The 19,895-nt window shown below is 62.8% G+C and overlaps 1 protein-coding gene across 1 annotated transcript in view; it reads left to right on the forward strand.

The window, feature by feature from the left end:
• The window catches only part of PMFBP1 (polyamine modulated factor 1 binding protein 1), a 356,891-nt gene extending 337,312 nt beyond the window's left edge, over positions 1–19,579 (forward strand). The window contains exons 17-38 of the mRNA XM_043526068.1: positions 1,071–1,250; positions 2,092–2,259; positions 2,711–2,794; positions 4,327–4,494; positions 5,622–5,864; positions 6,600–6,830; positions 7,658–7,873; positions 12,431–12,553; positions 12,737–12,863; positions 13,542–13,699; positions 13,938–14,163; positions 14,696–14,885; positions 15,186–15,339; positions 15,665–15,832; positions 16,236–16,403; positions 17,139–17,276; positions 17,386–17,553; positions 17,884–17,946; positions 18,252–18,361; positions 18,688–18,762; positions 19,174–19,267; positions 19,366–19,579. Of these exons, the coding sequence (XP_043382003.1) occupies positions 1,071–1,250; positions 2,092–2,259; positions 2,711–2,794; positions 4,327–4,494; positions 5,622–5,864; positions 6,600–6,830; positions 7,658–7,873; positions 12,431–12,553; positions 12,737–12,863; positions 13,542–13,699; positions 13,938–14,163; positions 14,696–14,885; positions 15,186–15,339; positions 15,665–15,832; positions 16,236–16,403; positions 17,139–17,276; positions 17,386–17,553; positions 17,884–17,946; positions 18,252–18,361; positions 18,688–18,762; positions 19,174–19,267; positions 19,366–19,440 (3,327 nt within the window). The 3' untranslated portion in view covers positions 19,441–19,579. The remainder of the gene's footprint in view (positions 1–1,070; positions 1,251–2,091; positions 2,260–2,710; positions 2,795–4,326; positions 4,495–5,621; positions 5,865–6,599; positions 6,831–7,657; positions 7,874–12,430; positions 12,554–12,736; positions 12,864–13,541; positions 13,700–13,937; positions 14,164–14,695; positions 14,886–15,185; positions 15,340–15,664; positions 15,833–16,235; positions 16,404–17,138; positions 17,277–17,385; positions 17,554–17,883; positions 17,947–18,251; positions 18,362–18,687; positions 18,763–19,173; positions 19,268–19,365) is intronic.
• Positions 19,580–19,895: the final 316 nt, after the last annotated feature.

The following is a 19,895-nucleotide window of genomic DNA, read 5'->3' on the forward strand; positions in this document are numbered from 1 at the left end:
ACCCGTCTGGAGCTAAGGGAGAGCCCACTGCTTAGCGCCTCTTCCCTTTGCACCAGCATTGAGTGAGAACCTACATCTTCTGTCTCTTCTGCCTTCCACTCTCCACCCCTCCTGCTTGCTGCTAGCACTGGCAGGGCTGTCTTGGAGGGTGTGGGGGTCTCTCTGGCTGAAGTTTCAGGGAACTTCTAATTTCACACACAAAGGGCATGGCAGAGTCTTGCCTGGCACCATGTTGCCAGGCCGTGGGCAGTGTCTCAGATCTCTGGGCAGAGGCTCCTGGAGCAGGCACTGTGGCCATATGGCTCATTTTGTGTCCCCTAGCATCCCTCAGGCTCGGTGCAGGCTTCTCCACAGCATGCAGGCACCAGACTGGGGCTGGTGGAGGGAGACGATGCAGGCCGTGCTGGCAGATGTTGTCAGTACTGCGAAGTGTTGCTGATGCTGCAGCGTTGCTGTTCCTGGAGCCCTGAGGCCAGCTGCATTAGCAGGCCGTGCAGCGTGTTCCTTCTGCAGACCTGGCTCGGTTCGGTGGCAAAGGCGCTTGGCCAGGTTCATAGTGGAGGGAGGACAGTGCTAGCGCCCCGGCTCAATGGTTACAGGCGCACTAACCCCTACGTGCAGCAGCAATGGTGTCAGCGCACCAGGCTGCCAGCCCCTCTGCAAGTACAAAGGCTCCCTCCTAGGACATCTCCTTTTACACCCTGATCCAGACACGTTACCTCTCATACGCCTGACGTGGTCAGTTACCACCCTGCTCCTTGTACCTGCCTCCATTAGCCTCTCCGCCCCTCCTGGTCCTTTGGAGGGTCGGGTGTTCTTGTCCCATCCCTTGGGAATGCATTTACACAGCTACTTGAGAGATCTGCACCATCCTCGCCAGTCAGGAATATGCTCCCTTAGTTAGCCAGTGCCTGGTGTGTTACTGTTCTGCCCAGGCCTGCCCTGGCTCACGCTGCGAGTTCAGCTTCTGGCTCCAGCAAAGCCTAAAGCAGACGGCTCCAGGACAGGCCCGAAGGACAGCAGCTGCCGCCAGCAACACGCTGAGACAGGCTCTTGCATCGTGTCCTCAGGCGGCCCAGCTGGAGGCGCTGCTGAGCACATCACAGCTGGAGTCATGCTCCCTGAAGAAGGAGCTGCAGAGGAAAGACAAGGAGCTCCAGCGCCTGCAAGAGCAGCTCCGAGACGCTCAGGAAGCACTGCAGGGTGCTAGGCAAGGGAAAGAGGACGTCCAGAAGGAGTCAGAGACCCAGGTAGGGCCCCAGCTGAGGCTCAGGGAGAGAAGCAGACACTGAGCCTCCATTCAGTCGTGTCTGTGCCTTTGCACGTGGCCAGCTCACATGGCTTCCTGGGGGTGGGGCGGGTGGGAAGCTTTGCTGGAGCTGGTGCCACACCCCGATCCTGCCTGTCCTTCCCACTCGGCCCGGAGGATAGAGGGGCGCGCTGAAGCCATGCAAGGGCAGGTGGTACTGCTGCAGGACCGGCAGGCAGGAGAGTGGGGGTTGCAGTCAGCACCACGGGCGACCATTCACTTAGTCCCCACAGCTTGCTCCCTGCCCTGGCTCAAGAACAACTGGCAACCCAAGAGCCACTTGGAGCCCCCCTTTCCGCCTGTCCCTCCAGGGCCCATGTCCTGGCCCCCTGCCCTCTGACGGAGGGGCCCTGCAGGGGGAGGGCTGAGCACCGTTGTCCCAGCGTGGATCTTGGGCACAGACAGAGCCCCTGGGCCTTCTCATTGCCCTGAGCTAAGGAAGGAGCATGCATGTGGCAAGGGCTGTATTGGTGAGATTGTCTCAGGGCGAGGAGCCGTCTCCCTGCCCGCAGCCTGTCTTGGGGAGGTTCCAGGAGTCTGCTTCTTTCCCGTGCGGCCCACCTGCATTTCCTATTCATTGCCCAGCGGGGCCTCACCTTGGCCTGGTAAAGCAACAGCATTAGCAATGGCTCCAGGTGTGACTCTCCAGAGCAGCACTGCGGGGCTGCCTGCCCCATCTGCCCAGCGCTCCATGGCTCCCTCAGCCTGGGTATCTGAGCTGCGCTGGCCTGCGGTGTCTGGGAAGTTGGCTTTGGCTCCAGCTGTTCCATTCCTCTGCCCAGCGGCTGCAGCGTGACCAGCTGGTGGAGCAGCAGAAAGCCGACCTTGTGGCAGCCCGAGAAGAGCTTTCCAGGTGCGCAGGGCAGCTCGCAGAGCTGCGCTCAGACCAGCAGCAGCAGGCCGGGGAGCTGGCCATCCTGAGAGAGAAGCATAAGACCGCGCGGCAGGAGGTAGGCAGACAGCACTGGGAAGAGGACAGCAAGGTTTTCTCTTCCTCCAGACCATCCTCTTGGCAGGCTGCTATGGGGGCGTTTCTCCTGCTATGGATTAGTCTGTCCCCTGGCTTGTGGGCTCCTAGATTCACCTTGCCTGAGTGTCCCTTTCAGAAGGGCAGCGCCTAGGCCAACGGTGGCTGCCCCGTGAGATGACTGGCGCCTTCCTCCCAGCTCTTGGAGCTCTGATGCTTTGAGCTAATTGCTGCTGTTATTTTGTTGTCTCGTCTCCCTGCTAGCCCTGCCCCTGCAGGCTGCCTTCCTCCCCACACCGCCCCTCCCAGGCTGCTGAAGCCGGGCAGGCCGTGCCCACGGTGGAATGTTTTCGGAAGTGGGGTTCTAAGTTCTAAGCATTATCTCCAGAATTCCCACTGCGGGAAGGCTGCTTTACCAGCCATGGGCTTTGCAGGTGTGCAGCCGTGACCAGACCATCGGGAAGCTCAGAGGAGACCTGAAAAGTGCTGAGGAGGAGCTGATGCAAGCAAAGGATGAGGTGAGCTTTCAGATCTCAGCCTTCGGGGTCTGTTAAACTCGCAGCATCTCCTGGGGCAAGGAGCTCCTCGCAGGGCTGCAGCACTGCAGAAGCCCTGGCTGTATGGTCTGTCCATGGACTGTGGTGACCTGTCTGCCCTGCAGCCCCTCTGTAGTCGGGGCATGATGGGCCCAGCGGGGAATCGTCATGGTTGGCTACAGTTCCAGGGTGCTGGGCGCAAGCCCTGTGTGACGGCCTTTGCTCGGCAATTAGTGTAGCCCAGGGGCGGGCAAACTTTTTGGCCTGAGGGCCACATCTGGTTTCTGAAATTGTATGAAGAGCCGGTTAGGGGAGGCTGTGCCTCCCCAAACAGCCAGGCGTGGCCCAGTCCTCGCCCCCTATCTGACCCCCCCTGTCCCCTGACAGCCCCCCCAGGACCCCTGCCCCGTTCACCCCTCCCTGTCCCCTGACTGCCCCCCACTGCTCCAACCAACCCCTCCTCTCATTCCTGAATGCCACCCGGGACCCCTGCCCCATCCAAACCCCCTGTTCCCCGCCCTCTAACCACCCCAACCCCTATCCACACCCCTGACCACCACCCCGAACTCCCCTGCCCTCTATCCAACCCCCCCTGCCCCCTGACCGCGCCGCCCAGAGCATCAGGACAGGCCGTCGTGCCACCCGGCTGGAGCCAGCCATGGCACCGCGCAGCACAGAGCACCGGGTCAGGCTGCGGCTCTGCAGCTGCACTGCCCGCGGCAAGAGCTCGCAGCCCCCTGCCCAGAGCATGGCGCTGGCGGTGCAGTGAGCTGAGATTGCGGGGGAGGGGGAACAGCAGGGGAGGGGCCGGGGACTAGCCTCCCGGGCCAGGAGCTCAGGGGCCGGGCAGGTGGGTCCCACGGGCCGGATGTGGCCTGCGGGCCATAGTTTGCCCACCTCTGGGGTAGCCAGTCTCTCATATCCCTGAGCCCTGAGAGCAAGTGTCAGAAGGGCTCGGTGCAGTGCCCGAGGGGGCTGAGTGTGTAGAGCTCCACCCAGCGAGGGAGAGGCTCCATCCCCCACCTTCGGGCCGCAGGGCGTGGCCCCTCACTGAACAAAGCACCAGCGAGTCCCTGCAGGGGAACAGTCCCAGCAGGACGAATCCGCTAGTCCCATTTCTTGCTGCCTCGGGGCTGCTTGCCAGTGATGGTTATCAGCTGGGCGTGGAGACTGGGCGAGCAGCCCCTTCGGTCCGTGCTCCAACACGCGCCAGGGCTTTTACGCAGGACAGTTGCTCTGTGTGCCCTCGTGTGTAGTTGGGAGCCCAGGGCGAAGGATATAAAGGGCGGAGTTGTGCAGCCACCGACCACCTGGTGCGAAGTGAGACCCGCTGGTGCGAGGGAGCCCAGCAGAGCAGACAAGGGCTCTGGCCCCAAGTGCCATCACCCAGGCCGGTGCATTCCATTGTCGCCATGTAGTCGCTTGTGTGCGCTGAGGCTAACACATGGTGCTGTCCCATTGCCTCTGTCCTGACCGTCTGGGTCAGTGATGTGTGTGTTTGTGGTGCTGCCCAGGGGAAGGAGAGAGCCACAGAGGGGAGCGGCCTGAAGGGAAAGCTCCACCAGCTGCAAGATGACGTAAGAAGCCTGCAAGAGATCTGCGGGGAGCGGGAAAAGGCCATGGTGGAGCAGACCTGCTGCATCCAGCAGCCCCAGCATGAGCGGGAGATCTGCATCAGCCAGGTGAGAGCTTGCCAGCCCTGTTCTCTGCCCAGCCCTGCCTGCACGTAGCCAGCCCTGCCGTGGTGTTAACCCTCAGCGAGGCAACTGGCTTCCTGGGGATTCTAAAGACAGGAGCGAGCGATGGAAGCTGTCTGGCTTTGAGAGCGTTGCCAGCCCTGGCCCTGGGTCTGGTCAGTGTGTAGACCTTGTGTGCTCCACTTACCATCTCCTCTAGCGCACAGGTGCCGGCTTCCTCCAGGCCGGTGCTCGAATCCCGATCCCACCCCTTCTCCCAAGCCTCCACCCCACCCCGCTTCTTCCTGCCCACGCCCCGTCCACACTCCTACACCTCCTGCACGCCACAGAACAGAAAGGGCTGGGAGGGAGGGGGAGAAGTTGACTGGCGGGGGCTGCCGGTGGGCGGGAGAGGAGCTTCAGCCCCAGAGCACTCATGGAGTCGGCGCCTCCGCTGCCTAAGACTGCCCCTCAGTGTATGAACAGTTCACAGCCCCAGCAGCTCTGCGTTGTCTGGAACTGGGGTCGCCTCCTGAATCCTTTGTCTTGAACTGACTCAGCGCTGTCCGTCCGTCTGGTACCACGGAGGGGCCGGTCAGCCCTGTCCATCCGTCTGTCTGGTACCGCAGAGGGGCTGGTCAACCCTGTCCATCTGTCTGTCTGGTACCGCAGAGGGGCTGGTCAACCCTGTCCATCTGTCTGTCTGGTACCGCAGAGCGGCCAGTCTGTGCACGGTCTAGGCCTGGGATACTCAGCTACATCCTCCCGCTGGGGACAGAGCCCTCCAAGTGGCCTGCATGAATCTGCAGGCTGTAAATGGTTAAGTCCTTCTTGGCGTTCTCTGCAGAACTGGTCCCACTGCGCGTTTCTGGCCTCCATTACCTTGGCCTTCGCCCAGCCCCAAATTTCATGCTGGAGCCTGTGAGAATAACTCAGAAGTGACGTAACTGGTTTCACTCCAACTTGCCAGGTACCCTTTGGCCTGAGAGCCCACCGGGCCAGGGTTGTGCGCAGGGAGGTGGGGTCAGAACCAGGGGAGGCCTGACTGCTGCGTTACAGTGGGCACCTGGCTGAGGTCTGCCCGGCGTTGTATTGCTCAGTGTGGGACTCTGCTTTTCTGGCCTGTGTCCTAGGGCCAGGAGCAGGCAATGCTAGTGGAGCAGCTGCAGGGACAGCTCGAATCCCGCGAGCGAGCCCACCAGACAGAACTGGAGCAGCTGCGGGCCAAGCTGCAGCACCTTCAGCAGGAGCTGGATGTCTGCAAAGGGAAGAACCAGGATAATCTGAGCCACCTGCAGCAGCGGGAGTCCACGATGGAGAGGCAGAGCTTGGACCTGGAGTTCCTGCTGCAGCAATGCCAGACGCTGAAAGAGGAGGTATGGCTCCTGGGAGGGTCACCCCCTCTCAGCAGGCAGCCCAGAGCTGAGCCCTCGTTCAGGCAGGGCCCTGCAGCTCCCAGAATGTCCCATCAGCCCCCTCTGGGGCTGGGCCACACCCCGGGCATGGAGCAGGACAGCAGGGAGGGTGAGAGTCTCAAGTCAGGCACCATCAGGGCCCCCTTGTCGTGGATCCAGGGGCAGGGAAGGGGCCTGATGTGTGCTCGGGCTGGTTCTGGTTATCAGCAGCCCTGGCCAGTGTAACTAGCTTGAACCGGAAGCAGCCTCCCATCCCCAGGGCTCCAGCTCCAGCCCTGTATTCCTCTGTGCCCGGCACCACATTGGGTCAGCACCCGCAGCAGGGTCCTGGTGCCTCTGCGCACGGTGGGGACAGCACCCTGCTTGGTGCAGAGCACCTGGCCAGTGCTGAGAACAGAGCTGGAGGGGGAAGGGGCGGGGGAGTGACAAGGAGGAAGCCGAGGAAGTCCCCTGCCAGGGAGCCATGCCCAGCTGTGGGGGAGATGCTCTGGGGAGGAGCCAAGCTCTCTTGCTTGGGAGATTTGAGACTAGACCGGTAAGGACCTGTCCTGCCCAAGCCAGAGGATGGACCGGACTGGACCTGTCCATCTCTGATTGGCCTTCGGGCCTGAACCCTGCCTGGCCAACAGGCGCACTAACAACAGGGCAGTGGGGCAAAGGCTGGCAGGCGGCTCCCCGGTGCTGTCGCACTCCCAGGTGTTCTACTATGAAGAGGTGATGCAGAAGCAGGAGAGGGAGCTCTGCCAGCAGCAGGAGCAGCTCCAAGAGGCGCAGGAGCACCTGGCCATGGCCAAGAGCAAGAGCAGCTCCACCGAGAGCAGCCTGGATCTGTACAAGAAGAAGTACCAGGCCGCCCTGAACAGAGCTGGCGAGCTGGAGGGCAAGGTGCAGAGCCTGGAGGAGGAGCTCCGGGACATGAGCAGCCAGGTGGGGCCCGGCCTGGCCATGTGAGCCCTGCGCCTCGGATTAGAAATGAACTGGTTGTGCTTTCCCTCGGTGCCTTTACCTTGCGTCGCACTGGAGGGATTTAGGCACGTGGGCCTGGCCATGCGAGCAGTAGCCCCACAGGCTTCTTGCCAGCACAGTTCCAGCCGGGGACAGTTTAGGGTGCAGCTAGCCCAGGCTGCACAAGCCCCGTGTCCTTGTTTGTGCTGAGAGGTTTTCTGTGGTTGCCCTTCAGGGCTTTCTCCAGTTCACCTGCTGGGGTGGAGGGCTCGAGTGAACAATGCCAGTGGGGTCTGCCCTGGTGTCTGGGCTCTAGAGGGTTTGCACATGCTCCCGACACATGGGATCTGAGGGGAACCACCCTAGTGCAGGGGCCATGGGAAGGCCATTAGTGCTGCTCTCCCATGGCTAGTGACCAGGCTGGCGCTGCTGAGCGTGCGACACGAGACTTCCAGCTCTGCTCAGAGAAGCACTGGCCTGGGGCAGAACAGCTGGGAAATTCACCAGGTGACAGTAGGCAGGTTGGGCACCCACTCTGCCCTGGTGTCAGGGCTGCACAGACTCAGGCCCAAGGCTCTCCATGGTGCTCAGTGGCCTCTGGCTGCCCGTCTGCCTCTGCTCTCCTCCCTGGGAGCCTCATGGAGTGGGCAGCCGGCCTCCTCCCGTGTCATTCTCAATCCTTCCCTCGGAAGGGAGCCAGGCCGCAGGCAGGGGAGCTGGCCCAGCCCCTACCCCACTGATCAGCACCATGGGTTGAGCCAGTCCTACTGTCTGGCCCCTCTGACAACTGCTCCTCGTCCCTGCTGCAGATGCGGGAGTGTGATGACACCATCATCAACCTGTGCAGCAAGCAGCTGGTTCTGCAGCAGGAGATGACAGGCAGGAGGAACCAGACGGCCATGGAGCAGCTGACTCAAAAACTTCATGCCACCCAGGAGGAGCTGTCCAGGAGCCGTCAGCATGCCCATCAGGGTGAGCAGAGCATCCAGGGCCTCCAAGAGCAGCTGGTTGCCAGTCAGACCAAGGTGAGCAAAGAGAAGTGGGGCAGCTGGCCTGGCTCTCTCCCTCCTGGTGCACTGCCTGTGTTCCTGGGTCAGCCTGAGCTCCCTGGGGCAGGGCCTGTGTGCAGTGCTGGCATGTTGTCAGTGCTTTAGAGAACGTCACCTGCACGCCAGCATTCACACCTGCTCCCCTGCCCACTCACTATCACACACCACCTCACGTGGACATGCTCACCCGTTACACGTTCACACACCGTCCCTCCAGATTGCCACAGCATGCTCTGTTGGAACGCAGCGCATCTCTGTCGGGATGAGGGACACCAGTGCTCTGGAATCTGCACTGGCTGCCTGTTGGTCCCAGCTGGAAACACAAGTCACATTGGGTATCTGTCCCATTCTAGGGAGCAGTCCAGACCGGCGAGGGGCTGTCACCACTTACCCTGTGACCTGGAGTGCCTCACAACAGTTTGATGCTGTAGCTCCCAGCATGGGCTGCTCACAACCAGCCAGACAGCCTGGGGGTCACCCCTCAGTGTCTGTGTGTAGCCGCAGTCCTGGGCCAGCCCCTCTGAGCCCAGCAGCCTGTCAGCTACAAAGCAGCCACACTCTGGCTTCCAGCAGCCTTGGTTACTACCCGCAGAGTGACCCCAGCACACTCCCAGTCCTGAATTTTCCCCAGAAACGTGTGTTCTGCACACTCCAGCCCTCTCCTGGGCAGTTCAGGTATTAGAGGAGCTGTGCCCCTCAAAGGAGAAACAGTTTGTTACTTTAACTGGCATTACCCAAACAATTCAATTTAAACACAACACTGGGTTGTTTTGATTAAAGAATAAAACAAGTTTAATTAACTACAAAGAGGTAGATCTGAAGTGAGTACAAGTATAAGATATTAAAGTCAGCAATGGTTACAAGAGAAATAAACTCAAAACACGTCCTAGTAACTAAAATTTAACAGACTAGACTTGGTTCAAGGTAAAATCCTTCCACGTGTTCCTAGCAACTGGACTGACCAAATTCTCAGGTCAGGATCACGCCCGCAAGGCTGAGGCAGTAACCGGCTTTCCATCGCCTCCTGCGTCTCTGCCAGCCCCTGGCTGCAGACAGGGAAGAACAAGAGCAGCTGGCAGAGAAGGAACGGCCACTGGAGGCCCCAGGGCAATGCCCTGGATTTCCCAGAGATCCATCACAATGAGGGGGTGCTTATCCACACCTCCTCCTGCAAAGACCCTGGTCACAGATTCAAGAATAGGGTGCAGCAACCCCTGGACCGACTCCAGGTACCAGGGACTTAGCCTCCAAAGGACATGGCTCTTCACCATAAATGCACCCGTGATCTGGTTCACTTGCATGGGATCCCAGCCTGTCCTACAGCCCTCCCCAGAGCAGCGTCTCAGAAACAGCATATCTGCGACGTGCTGTACAGCGTAAACAAACAAGGAAGCATCTGCTTATCACCCCTAGGCCGAGAGGCACCCAAGGGAGGGCGGACGTGATGTCAACAACACAGGATAATCTCAGCTACTCCCAGCTGCTCTTCATCTTCCAGGAGTCAGCAGCAACCTGGCAGACATCATGCACAGACAGTCCACCAACCATGTGTGCTCCCTGACCAGCTCCATCATCCAATCAATATTTCACTGCAGGAAGGGAATCCCATTATAGACCCATTTACCACCAAAGATTATACAAATTGTCCAGCCTTTTGTGCCAGGGAGACATGCGCCTAGGGTCATTACACATCTTCCTCCTACCATGGGATCAAGGGCCCCTGATTTCCACTGATTTCCTTGATTCCAAGAGTGACATGCAAGGCCCAGCAGGATGCTGACAGATCTCCTGTGTCCAGCCTCCCATGTCACTTCCGAGTGGTCCAGACAGAATAGCGCAGAACCAAGGGCAGGTACTCCATCCAGACCCGACGTTGCTCCATCTGACAGCCTGGGATGTGGCTGGTTGCATGCTATCACCGGAGGCAGCTCCCTGTGAGTACGAGACCCTGCTGCTAAGTGGGACGCTCCCAGGAGGAAGATTTACTCCTCCAAATGGAAAAGGTTTTCAAATTGAAGCCCAAATTGAGCCAGGGCTGGCCCCTGCACCCAAAATCCTCCATTAGACTATGCATTTGAAATGCTCTGGACACCCCTTCAGTGCCCTTAAAGTGCACCTGGCAGCAATCACTCCCCCTTGCAGGCAGGGGCCATTCGTCTCCCCCCACGGTTACCCAGATAGCTGATGGGGCGAGTATGTGCTGACCCACTGGTGAGAGAGCATCTGACATGGGATCTCGGTATTGGCCTTAACTTGATGGAGCCACCTTTGGAGCCTCTCACCTGGTGCTTGTCACACCAGCTCATGCTCAAGATGGGCTTGTTAGTCACTAGCCCCCCAGCCAGCAAACAGCTCTGTGGCTGCCCTTCCTTACCCAGCACCCACGGGCTCAAAGCTGTGGTGAGCCTCACCCACGGTTAATCCCCCAGCTGCATCACACTGTCAGATCAGCCAGGCCATTACGTTCCCAAGTCCATTTCTCCGCAGGAGCTATGAGTGCCACAGGGGCCTGATTATCCTACCTTGGCAGGACTAAGCCTTTCCCGCCAGCTCCCCAGCCCTGTTTTTCAGAGGCTCACGCCGGCTCCCCCCAGAGCCTTTCAAAAGGGATGATGCAGCATACATCAGCCTGCTACCATATGGCCGACGGACCGCCCCCTCCAACCAGCACCGCTCGCCCCACCAGATCACACGCTGCAGCCTCTGCATGCCCCAGGCGCAGCGCCATGTCGGCTGCTGAGCGGTGGAACCCTGGCTCTGCCCTGAGCTGGCAGCAGATGCAAGCCCGTTCGGCAGGGCAGCCTCCTCGGTCCCACCGTCTCGTGGGGGGCCGCTGCTCGTCAGTCCCCGCCAGTGGGCGCTGCAGGCACCCGCCCGGTTACTTGCCCTGTGCTTTTGCCTGACGTTGCCCCCACGACCCGCTCACTGAGCCTGCCTTTCCAGAGTCCGCCGGAGCCGGGGTTCTGAGTGAGCAAGGGACGGCTGGGTGCAGCTGCTCTGCTCTCCAGCTCTTCAGGCGGGCGAGGGGGACTATGCACGGCGCAGGCCCAGCCGTGCTGCTGATCTCCCCCAGGTGGGAGTCGCACAGCCAGCAAGTAACTGTTCTCTCTACGGCCAGAAAGGAGTGTCCGATTATGCAGGCTGAACTCCTGGGTACCAGGAGTTTCACCTAGTTACCCCCATGTTCAGCCCCACTTGAGTGGCCAAAGCCCCTTTCAGAGAGGGGTCCGTTCTGGAGTTGGCGAGGCCCCCGGGGTTGTTCGCCCACCCTGCTAACGGTTTTTGCCTTATTGCTCAGCTGGACGTGTCTGGCTTGAATGTCCAGGCCTTGATTCTAGTTCTGCCTTGCGCTGCCTTGCAGCCCCGGTATTGTCTCCTTGTGAAGATACGGAGCCGTTGTAATCACGTCGCCGCTCAGTCTCCCCGGGGAAGATCGACAGATCGAGCTCTTGAAGCCTCACGGCCAGGCATTTTCTCCCGCCCTCAAATCCTTTCTGTGGCTCTTCCCTGCAGCCTCCTAAAACGTACACACCAGCACAGGCAGCCCCCCCCCAGGCATTCCCTGGGCTTCCCGCTCCACCCTCCCGCCATGTGGTGTATCCCAGGTGGCCCCTCGCTAACACCTGCCCTCAGCCTGAGGGAGCCTCATCTGTGCCTGCCAGGGGTCAGCTCCCCGACTGCGCCAGCCCTCCCTTCCCAGTCTGCACAGGCTCCTCTGCCCCCGAGTCCTGTGAGCACCCCCAGGCAGGTCCAGCACCGAGCCACTGGGCCCTGGCAGCACTCGCAGCGTCCCAAGGTACAGGACACCCCACCTAGCAGCTTCGCCTCCGGGTCTCCGTACTGCTTATCCCTCACCACTTCCCTGCGGGGACTGTGAGAACAAGGGTCTCTTCTTGACCCACGAGAGCGAGTCCCAGGACAGCAAGTCGATGTACTGGAAACAGATGGTTACATGTAAAACAAAACCGTAATAGTACTTGGCTAATGAAGGTCAACGCACCCCCAACGTCTTTCTCCCTGCGCTTACCAGCCAGGCTGAAGGGGTCTCTGTGTGAGAGCTATGGGGTGGCTCTGCCTCTCCTGAGACACCAGATTAATTCTTCGATCCTCATCCCTGCTGGGTGTGCCTTTCGCAGATTTCTGTGAGCTCTTGTCAACTTTGCAGGCTTGAGCTGCAGCCCCATGTGCAAACAGCCTTCCCTTGTAAGACACAATACACAGTGGTCAGCCAGGCAGAGCTAAGCGTCTCCCCCCCGCCCAACCAGAGCCCGATTAGCATGTCGGGTGGCGTGGCGTACTGCACACACCGTACAAACACCTGTCTCGGGCTAACGCTGTCGCTGCACACCTCGCAGCCGTACGCACAGCTCGGACCTCCGGCTGTTCCTGGCCGTTGGGGGAGGCCTCACATGCTGCACTTTGGCACAGGTCTATAGACTCAGCCCCGGGGGAGTCCAGGAAACCCCTCTGCACCCTGCTGCCCAGGGGATCTCTGGGGCCCGGCCCACTGGTATCCTGCTGCCTTGGTTTCAGTGCTTGCAAGAAGAAGAGACTCTGGAGAACGTGCAGACCGAGTTTGCCTCCTACACAGCCACCCACAGTCACTCCAACGCCAGCTACGAGAGCCAAGCAGCCGTGGCAGAGAAACTCCAGCAGGTAGGAACATCCCTCCCCCACTCCCCCATAGTGCTGTCGGCAGGGAGCGCCAGGGCGGCACTGGGCGGCCAATGCCTGCCCTGCCCTAGGTCCCTGGGACTGCTCTCTAGGACCAGCCAGGCCTGGCAGCTGGCTGGCTGCCCACGGCAGTGACTGAGCTGTGCTGCTGTGTTGCTTGTCTAGCAGCTGATCCACGCCGAAGAGGAAAGCTCCAAGCACAACCAGCGGGCCGAGGAGTACCAGTGCCTGGTGCAGGACTTGAAGCTGGAGCTGGTGCGAGTGGCTGAGCAGAAGAACAGCACCATGAAAGGTAACGCAAGAGGCGGCCGTCTCCTCCTGCCAGCCAGGGCACCCTGGGGGGACGCCGCTGCGCGTTCAGCCCCAGCCATGTCAGCACTGCCCATCAGAGCGAGAGAATCAGCACCAAGGGCCTGCCCCAGGGGGGCTGTTCAGGTTGTGAGCTACGCCCCATGCCAGCCGGGACTGCAAGGAGCCCTGGGTGGGTGGCAAGGTGGCTAGGGCTAGGCAACCTTGTCTTCCTTGCTGAGCCTGTGGGGAGCCCAGAGTCCCTGGCTGCCTGGCCATGAGTCAGGCAGGGCAAGGACTGGGCCGTCAGGGAGCCACCCGCAGCCTGGGGAGGAGCTGCAGCCAGGTGCTGCTCACGGCTGGGCAGGGCCCCGTGCTGGCGGGCCAGGACAGCCCTGGCCTGTGGCACGCCGCGCGGTGTCTGCCCAGCCGTGTAGCTCGCTGCACGCTGGGCTGGAGCTGCCCCACGCCGTCTCTCAGTGAGCTCCAGCTGGCAGCGTGGCCGTGGCCGTGGCACTGGGAGGCTAGCAGCCCGAGTACACCCTGGGGCTCAGAAGGGAACCGTACGCGGGGCCGGAAGCCCGGCCAGCACAGTGCGTGCGCAGCGCCGCGAGTCCGTTCCGCGGGCTCAGGGCGTCTGCAGGAGGCAGGAGCTGGCACTAGCCTGGCGCTGCTTTCTCAGCCCTCGGGAAGCTGGAGCTGGAGGTGCAGCGCCTGAGGCAGGACACAGCTGCTGAGGTGGTGCGGAAGCAGCTGGAGGTGGCCAAGCTGCAGCAGCTGATCCAGAAACTGGAGTGCAAGCTCAGGGAGAGCCGCAGGCTGTGTGCGCAGAGGGAGCAGGTGAGCCCAGGCGACGGGAACCCAGAGGAGGGACAAGCCAGGGGCCCTGGGCCAACGTGCGTTCCCAGCAGGAGAGGGCTCCAGCCTCCCCAACAGTCTCAGGCAGACGCGGCAGCACCTGGGGGCCATGTGGAGGGCACCTGTGGCCGTGGGGCTGTGCCGGAGGGCGGGGTCCAGCCTGCGGGTGGCGTGGCCTGGGGCAGGGTCGGTGGCAGTGCTGCGGTCTCTCTTGGCACAGGTTGTGCAGAGACGGGATGAGCAGCTCCGCCAGGCGCAGGCCGCCCTGCAGGAGACGGAGCTGGAGGTGGCGAGGCAGCGCGCAGAGGCCAGCAGCCTGGATGGGCGCCTGCAGCAGGCCCAGCAGGAGAGGGAGCAGAGCCAGGCAGCCAGCGGCACCCTGCAGGAGCAGATCCAGCTGCTGAGACAGCGCCAGCAGGACAGCCAGCAGCAGCAGCAGGCGGCTGGTGAGCGAGGCAGCCGCGCCCTGGTTGGGCCCTTGGCACCACTGGCCTCAGGCTCTCGGAGAAGGCAGGCGAGACACGTTGCCCGCCTGGGCCATTCCCCAGAGACACCCCCACCCGAGGCCTGGCAGGTGCCAGCCCCTGTGCCATAAGCCCGGGATGTTCCCGCTCGGAATCTGCCAGCTGCAGGGGGGGAGTGCCCGCGTACCGCACAGTCCCCTCCCGCCCCAGCGTGCGTCCCACCTTCCCTGTACGATACGGCCGGGAAGTCACGCAGTGGGCCACGCTCCTGTGGTCGCTGACCCTGGGGGATGGCAGACGGCTGCGCCTGCCCATTCCAGTCATCTCAGAGCCTCCCAGACACGCAGGTGATGGGCTCCAGCTGCCCACAGGCGCCTCAGCTCCAAGCTGCGTCAATGGCAGAGCTCTGGGCATGCTCAGGAGCAGGATTCTCCTTCCTGCAGCCGGACGGGGAGCAGCTGCTGTGGGTGACGGGCAGCGGCTGGGTAAGCTCGTCCCTCCCTGTCTCCGGCAGCTCAGGAGCTGGTGCAGCAGGAGGAGCGGCTGCTGCTGGCCCAGAGCAGCCTGCAGAGCACACAGGAGCAGCTGAGCGAGCGCGTGGCCGAGGTTGTCCGGCTGGAGCAGGCCAGCCGCAGGTTGGAGGCCGAGCAGCGGGCGCTGCAGGAGCAGCTGGCCAGCAGCATGGATGAGGTGGAGCAGAGCAGGTGGGAACAGCTGGGGACCTGCCAGTGGCCCCTGGTGGAGGTGGGAAGAGCCCAGCAAGGGGCACGGGGTGTTGGCATCTGCTCGTGCCAGACTCCGTGACCCAGAGCAGCACCAGTCAGCACTCAGCGACGTGGCTGTGGGGCAGAGAGACCCGGGCCAGAGCCACTCGGGATGGGAAGGGTCCCAGGGGAAGAGCCAGGGTTGATTTTTGTGAGCCTGCAGCGTGGGGCGTCCGGCTGGGCTCATGCGGCAGGAGGGGCAGAGGCTGGAGCTGCTCTGCCTTGGGGCTTCGCCCGCAGGAAGCTGCTCGAGCACCTGAAGGCGGAGCTGAGCCAGTGGAAGCAGAGGCACCAGGTGGCTGTGCAGCAGGGGATGCAACATCAGCACTCAATGGCCAAGATGGAGCTGAAACTGGGGAGCAGCCAGGAGCAGGCGAAAGCCCTGCAGCAGCAGGTACAGGCTCGGCGTGGCCTTCCCCTGGGACTGCACACGGGGGGCCTGGCCCCTGGGCACCAGGCAGGCGAGACAGAAAGGGAGCACCCTGCTTGTGGGGGGGGGGGGAGACGGTCACCCGCTGGAAGCATCAGCCATGCAGGAAGTGCTGTCTTGCCCAAACCAGCAGCTGCCCAGCTCCTGCAGCCCACTGACCCCACAGCCCTGCCCGGCCCGGCCCAGCATCTCCTCCCGAGGCACTCATGCTGCCCCGGCCGGTGACCCCTGCTCACTCGGAGGGAGAGGGCGGTGCTGGCCTCGCACCTGCAGTCCCATGTTCCCTTAGCTCCAGGAGCAGGAATCCACCCAGCGTGCCCTGCAGGAGGAGCTGAGCCAGCTGCAGGGCAGGGAGGAAGAACTCCAGCGGCGGCTGCAGAGAGCCCAGGAGAGGGAGAGCGTGCTGGCCAGCGAGCGCGAGGCGCTGCAGCAAGAGCTCCACAGCAGCGAGCAAGCGGTGAGCACGCAGCGGGGGAGACAAGGCCACTATGGGGCAGTGGCCATGGGGGGAGGGAGGGCCGGGGGGGAGGTACGGCGGCTGGCTGGGGCCTGTGTGTGGAAAGGGTGAGCAAGCGCGCCTTGCTGACAGCCCTGCCTCTGTGCTAGCTGCGGGAGCAGGAGCAGACAAGCCGGGGCCTGCAGTGCGGGGTGGGGCAGCTGGAGGAGGGGGGCCAGCGCCTGCAGGAGCAGCTGAGCCAGGGCCGTGCCCAGCTGGAGAGCACCAGGAGCAGCTTGGGCCAAGCCCAGCTACGGATCCAGCAGCAAGCCAGCAAGGTGAGTGCCCCAGCCTCACTGTGCGCCACAGGCCAAAAGCCGGTCCAGCCGCTGGTGCCCAGCTGACAGCGCTGTCCTCCCCGAAGGCCACGCTCCAGGAGGCGGCCCTGGCCCAGCTGCAGGCGGAGCTGGAAGCAGCCCAGGCCAGAGAGAGGCAAAGCACCCGCACGCTGACTGCAGCGGAGACGACCATCCAGGAGCTGATGCTGAAAACTGCCTCCTGCCAAGAGAAGCAGAGGGAGGCGCTGGAGAAGGTAGGGCAGAGCCAGGGCCTGCCAGAGGGACCCCATCAGCTCCCCTGAGCTGAAGTAGGGTTAGCCTGGTGTTAGCAGGAGCACGGTCAGTGCTGACCCCCAGGGCGGCGCTAAGGGCTGGTCCTGGGAGCACTCGGCTCTCAGCTCCTTGGGCTCACCCGCTCCCCAGCCCGGTGAGAACTCTGTCCCGGTGCCACACGGCATGCACAGGCTCCGCCTGCCGGCACCGCCCTCTTCCAGGCGTGGTTCCAGCCTGCAGCTCCCAGCATCTCTGGAGCCTCCAGTGAGTGGGGCGTTCATCCATTCACACTGGCCCAGACGGGCGGGTGCCCCACACACCCCGCCTGGTGCCTGCTCTGCCCAGGAGCATGTTACCCTTTGGCACCTACAGGGGAGCAGCCCCTCGCCCAGGCAGTCAGCGACCGTGTACAGAGCATTCCCACTTCGGCACATGCGCCCAGCACAGTCAGTCCTGCTCCTCCCTCTCCCCTGCACCCCCCTCAGGCCTCAATGCAGCATTAGGGGCCTGTGCTAGGGGGTGCTCAGTAGGGGTCTCAGCCCTCCCAGCCAGGCCTGGCCCAGCGTGGCAGCTAGAGCGTGTACAGTTCTCGCTTCTGCTGGAAGGCTGGGGCCTCTGCCCTAGGTTGGGTGGGTGTCAGTGCAGCCCAGCTGTCTGCCCAGGGCCTGACGCCCCTCCAGAGCGCCCCACCCCACTGCTCCGTCCCATGTGAAAAGCTCAGTGAGACGGCGCAGGACATGGCGGCCCTGCGGGAAGAGCTGGTGCGGACACAGGCCAGGGAAGCCCAGCTGGAGGAGCAGATGAGGCGGCTCAACGGGGAGCTGAAGAAGCTGCAGGATTTCCGGGAGCAGGAGGTGAGTGACCCGCGTGCTGCAGCTGCCTCCCTGAGACCCCAACACCCAGCCACCACCTGCCTCCCTCCTGGCCCCCTGCCTTTTACCCCGCCCCGCCTGCCACCTGCAGGTCCGGTCCTTCGAGGAGCAGCTGGGTGAGCGGAGCAGCCAAGTGCAGCACTGGCAGAGGCGGTGCCAGGAGAACGCGCAGGCCCTGGCACAGCGGGGTGAGGAGCTGGTCGTATTCAAGGTGGAGCTGGCCGCGTTGAAAGAAAAGCTCCATGGTGCCGCTGAAGAGGTAAGTGGCTGGGGGGTGGGAGCGATGGCGTGTCACCCACAACCCTGAGGCTGGCACAGTACAAGTCCCTGCATGCTGGCAGGGTGGGTGAGGCGGCAGGGGCATGACGCCTTCCTGCGTAGGGCTCACTGAATGGTCAGCACACGGGGCTCTAGGAGCCAGTCACGGGGGGGCAGTGCTGTGGGCTTGATCCTCGAGTGGAGCCTTGTTCACAACCTACCCGCCTCGGGCCTCATGTTCCTGGGAGCAGCCAGGCTGGGAGCTTGAAGACACATGGCTGGAAGCTGGTAATGGAATTTCCCCTGCTCATAACATGCCCTTCCTTGGCAGAGAGACCGCCTGCAGCAGGAGCTCCATGTCTTAAGGCAGAAGTTTGTGGCCTCCAGCAGTGAGGTAGGGCTCCCCGCCCCCAGCTCTATCCTGTGAATGGGTGTTTGCTGCCAGCTGAGAGCCGCTCTCCACCCGAGGGCGCAGGCAACACGTGGCCGAGGGGCAGGCTATGCCATAGCTGTCCAGGGTGGGCTCCTGCCCGGTTCGAGCTAGGAGCCTGGCTCGGCTGGCCCTGGGGCTGACCCCGGGGCTGACCCCATCCATGTCCAGAGGCAGCTGTGCAGCGCCCTGTGACCCAGCCACAGGTGGGGTGGGATGGGGGTCTCTAGCCTGGCTGCAGGGCTGGTGTTGTGTCACTTCTCTTGCAGGCAGAGGCGCTGCGCTCCTCCCTGGGGGCTGCACGCTCAGACAGCCGCCGGCTGCACCGCGAGAGCGAGCTGGTGCTGGCCAACGTCACCCAGTGGGTGAAGGAGCAAAAGTAAGTGAGGGGGCTGGGCCGGAGCTGCCTGCACTATGGCCCTGTCCTCACCCCCGCACCCTGCCCGCTCAGCCCCACCCAGCCTCTCACAAGCAGGCGTGGCATCAGGCTGCATTCCTACAGCCCAGCACCAGCTGCAGGGACCAGCCCTGGTGAGGGGACAGCAGGCGCTGGCCATGCTCCTGCCTGTGCTGCGTTTCAGCTGGACGCTGGCCCTGGCACACCAGCTGCCTCCCCAGGTGCCCACCACTGGGAGCTCCAGAGACGGAGACTGTCGCTGGGGCTCAGCAGGAGCCAGCTGACCCTCCCCGCCGGCCCTGTTTCAGGCAAGCGAACGACAAACTGGGACACAAGATCCGGGAGCAGATCAAGCACATCGCGCAGCTGACAGGCGAGAGGGAGTAAGTGGGAGCAGCCCCTGGTCTGACCAGGGCAGGGGGCGGCCTATCAGCCTCCAGGGATAAGGAGGGAGTCTGCGGCTCTGACCCCGCCCTTACAGCCCCATGTCTCAGTGAGTGGGGGAAGGGTGCTAGCACCCCCATTGCTTTGCTGGCTCCCAATCCTGGCCTTGGCACCGCTCTGCTGCAGCTGCCCCCTGGGCTGTGGCTGGACAGAAAGGAGCAGGCTAACCGGCCACACCCCCAGCACGGGAGCAGACCCCAGCACCAGGATTACACCCGCCCATCCACTACGTGCAGCATGTAAACAGAGCTGGTCGTGGGGGGCAACCCAGTCTGAGCGGCATCTGGGAGCTGCCGTGGCTGCCTCTGCTCCTCCCACTGCCCGCTCACCGTCTCCCTATCCTTCCCCAGCCACCTGCAGGAGGCGACGGCGAGGCTGCAGCGTGAGAACAGGCGCCTGAAAGGCGAAGCGGCCGAGTGGCGCATTGAGTGTGAGCGGCACAAGGTGAGCGGGAAGTTAGCCGGCAGAGCTGGGCCTGGGTGCAGGCTCTGGGAGGCCCCTGCCGCCAAGAGCTGCTAGTGATTTTGTGCTTCTTGTCCCAGGCTCTGCAGGGCAGCGGCTTAGATGCACGGGCTGTGCTTCGGCAGCCACGGCCCCTGCTCCTGGGTGAGGAGTGAGGTCCCCCCCTTCTTCTAGCCTGGCACCTGCACCATGGACCCAGCAAGGACTGTACACGGGGCAGGCACGTCCCCTGCACCTACCTGCTGCGGGCCCCGGGCCCAGCCTGCACTGTGAAATAAAGCCATGGGCACAGGCTGTCACCGACCACGTGTGGTTTGGCCACGCTGGCAGGGCGGGGGCTGCAGCCCCCTCAGCAAACCCAGCCTGCCAGGAACAGTCCTTGTATTTCAGCCCCCAGTCCCTACCCAGCAGTCACTGGAGCAGCACTGCTCCCTCCTGCCCCTGCCCCCAGCTCAGCCACAGCCCAGGGGGCCAAGCAGTGCTAGCCCTGGTGCAGGCTGGGTATTGGTTGGAGCAAGGCTTACAGGGGGGTTTTTCCTTTTCCATAACCCGTTCCCATCGCTGAAACGGGCGAGGGCAGGGACCGCGGTTAGTACCAGGTGCTCGGCCC

Source organism: Chelonia mydas, chromosome 12, assembly GCF_015237465.2.
Source record: "Chelonia mydas isolate rCheMyd1 chromosome 12, rCheMyd1.pri.v2, whole genome shotgun sequence".
Lineage (NCBI taxonomy): Eukaryota > Metazoa > Chordata > Testudines > Cheloniidae > Chelonia > Chelonia mydas.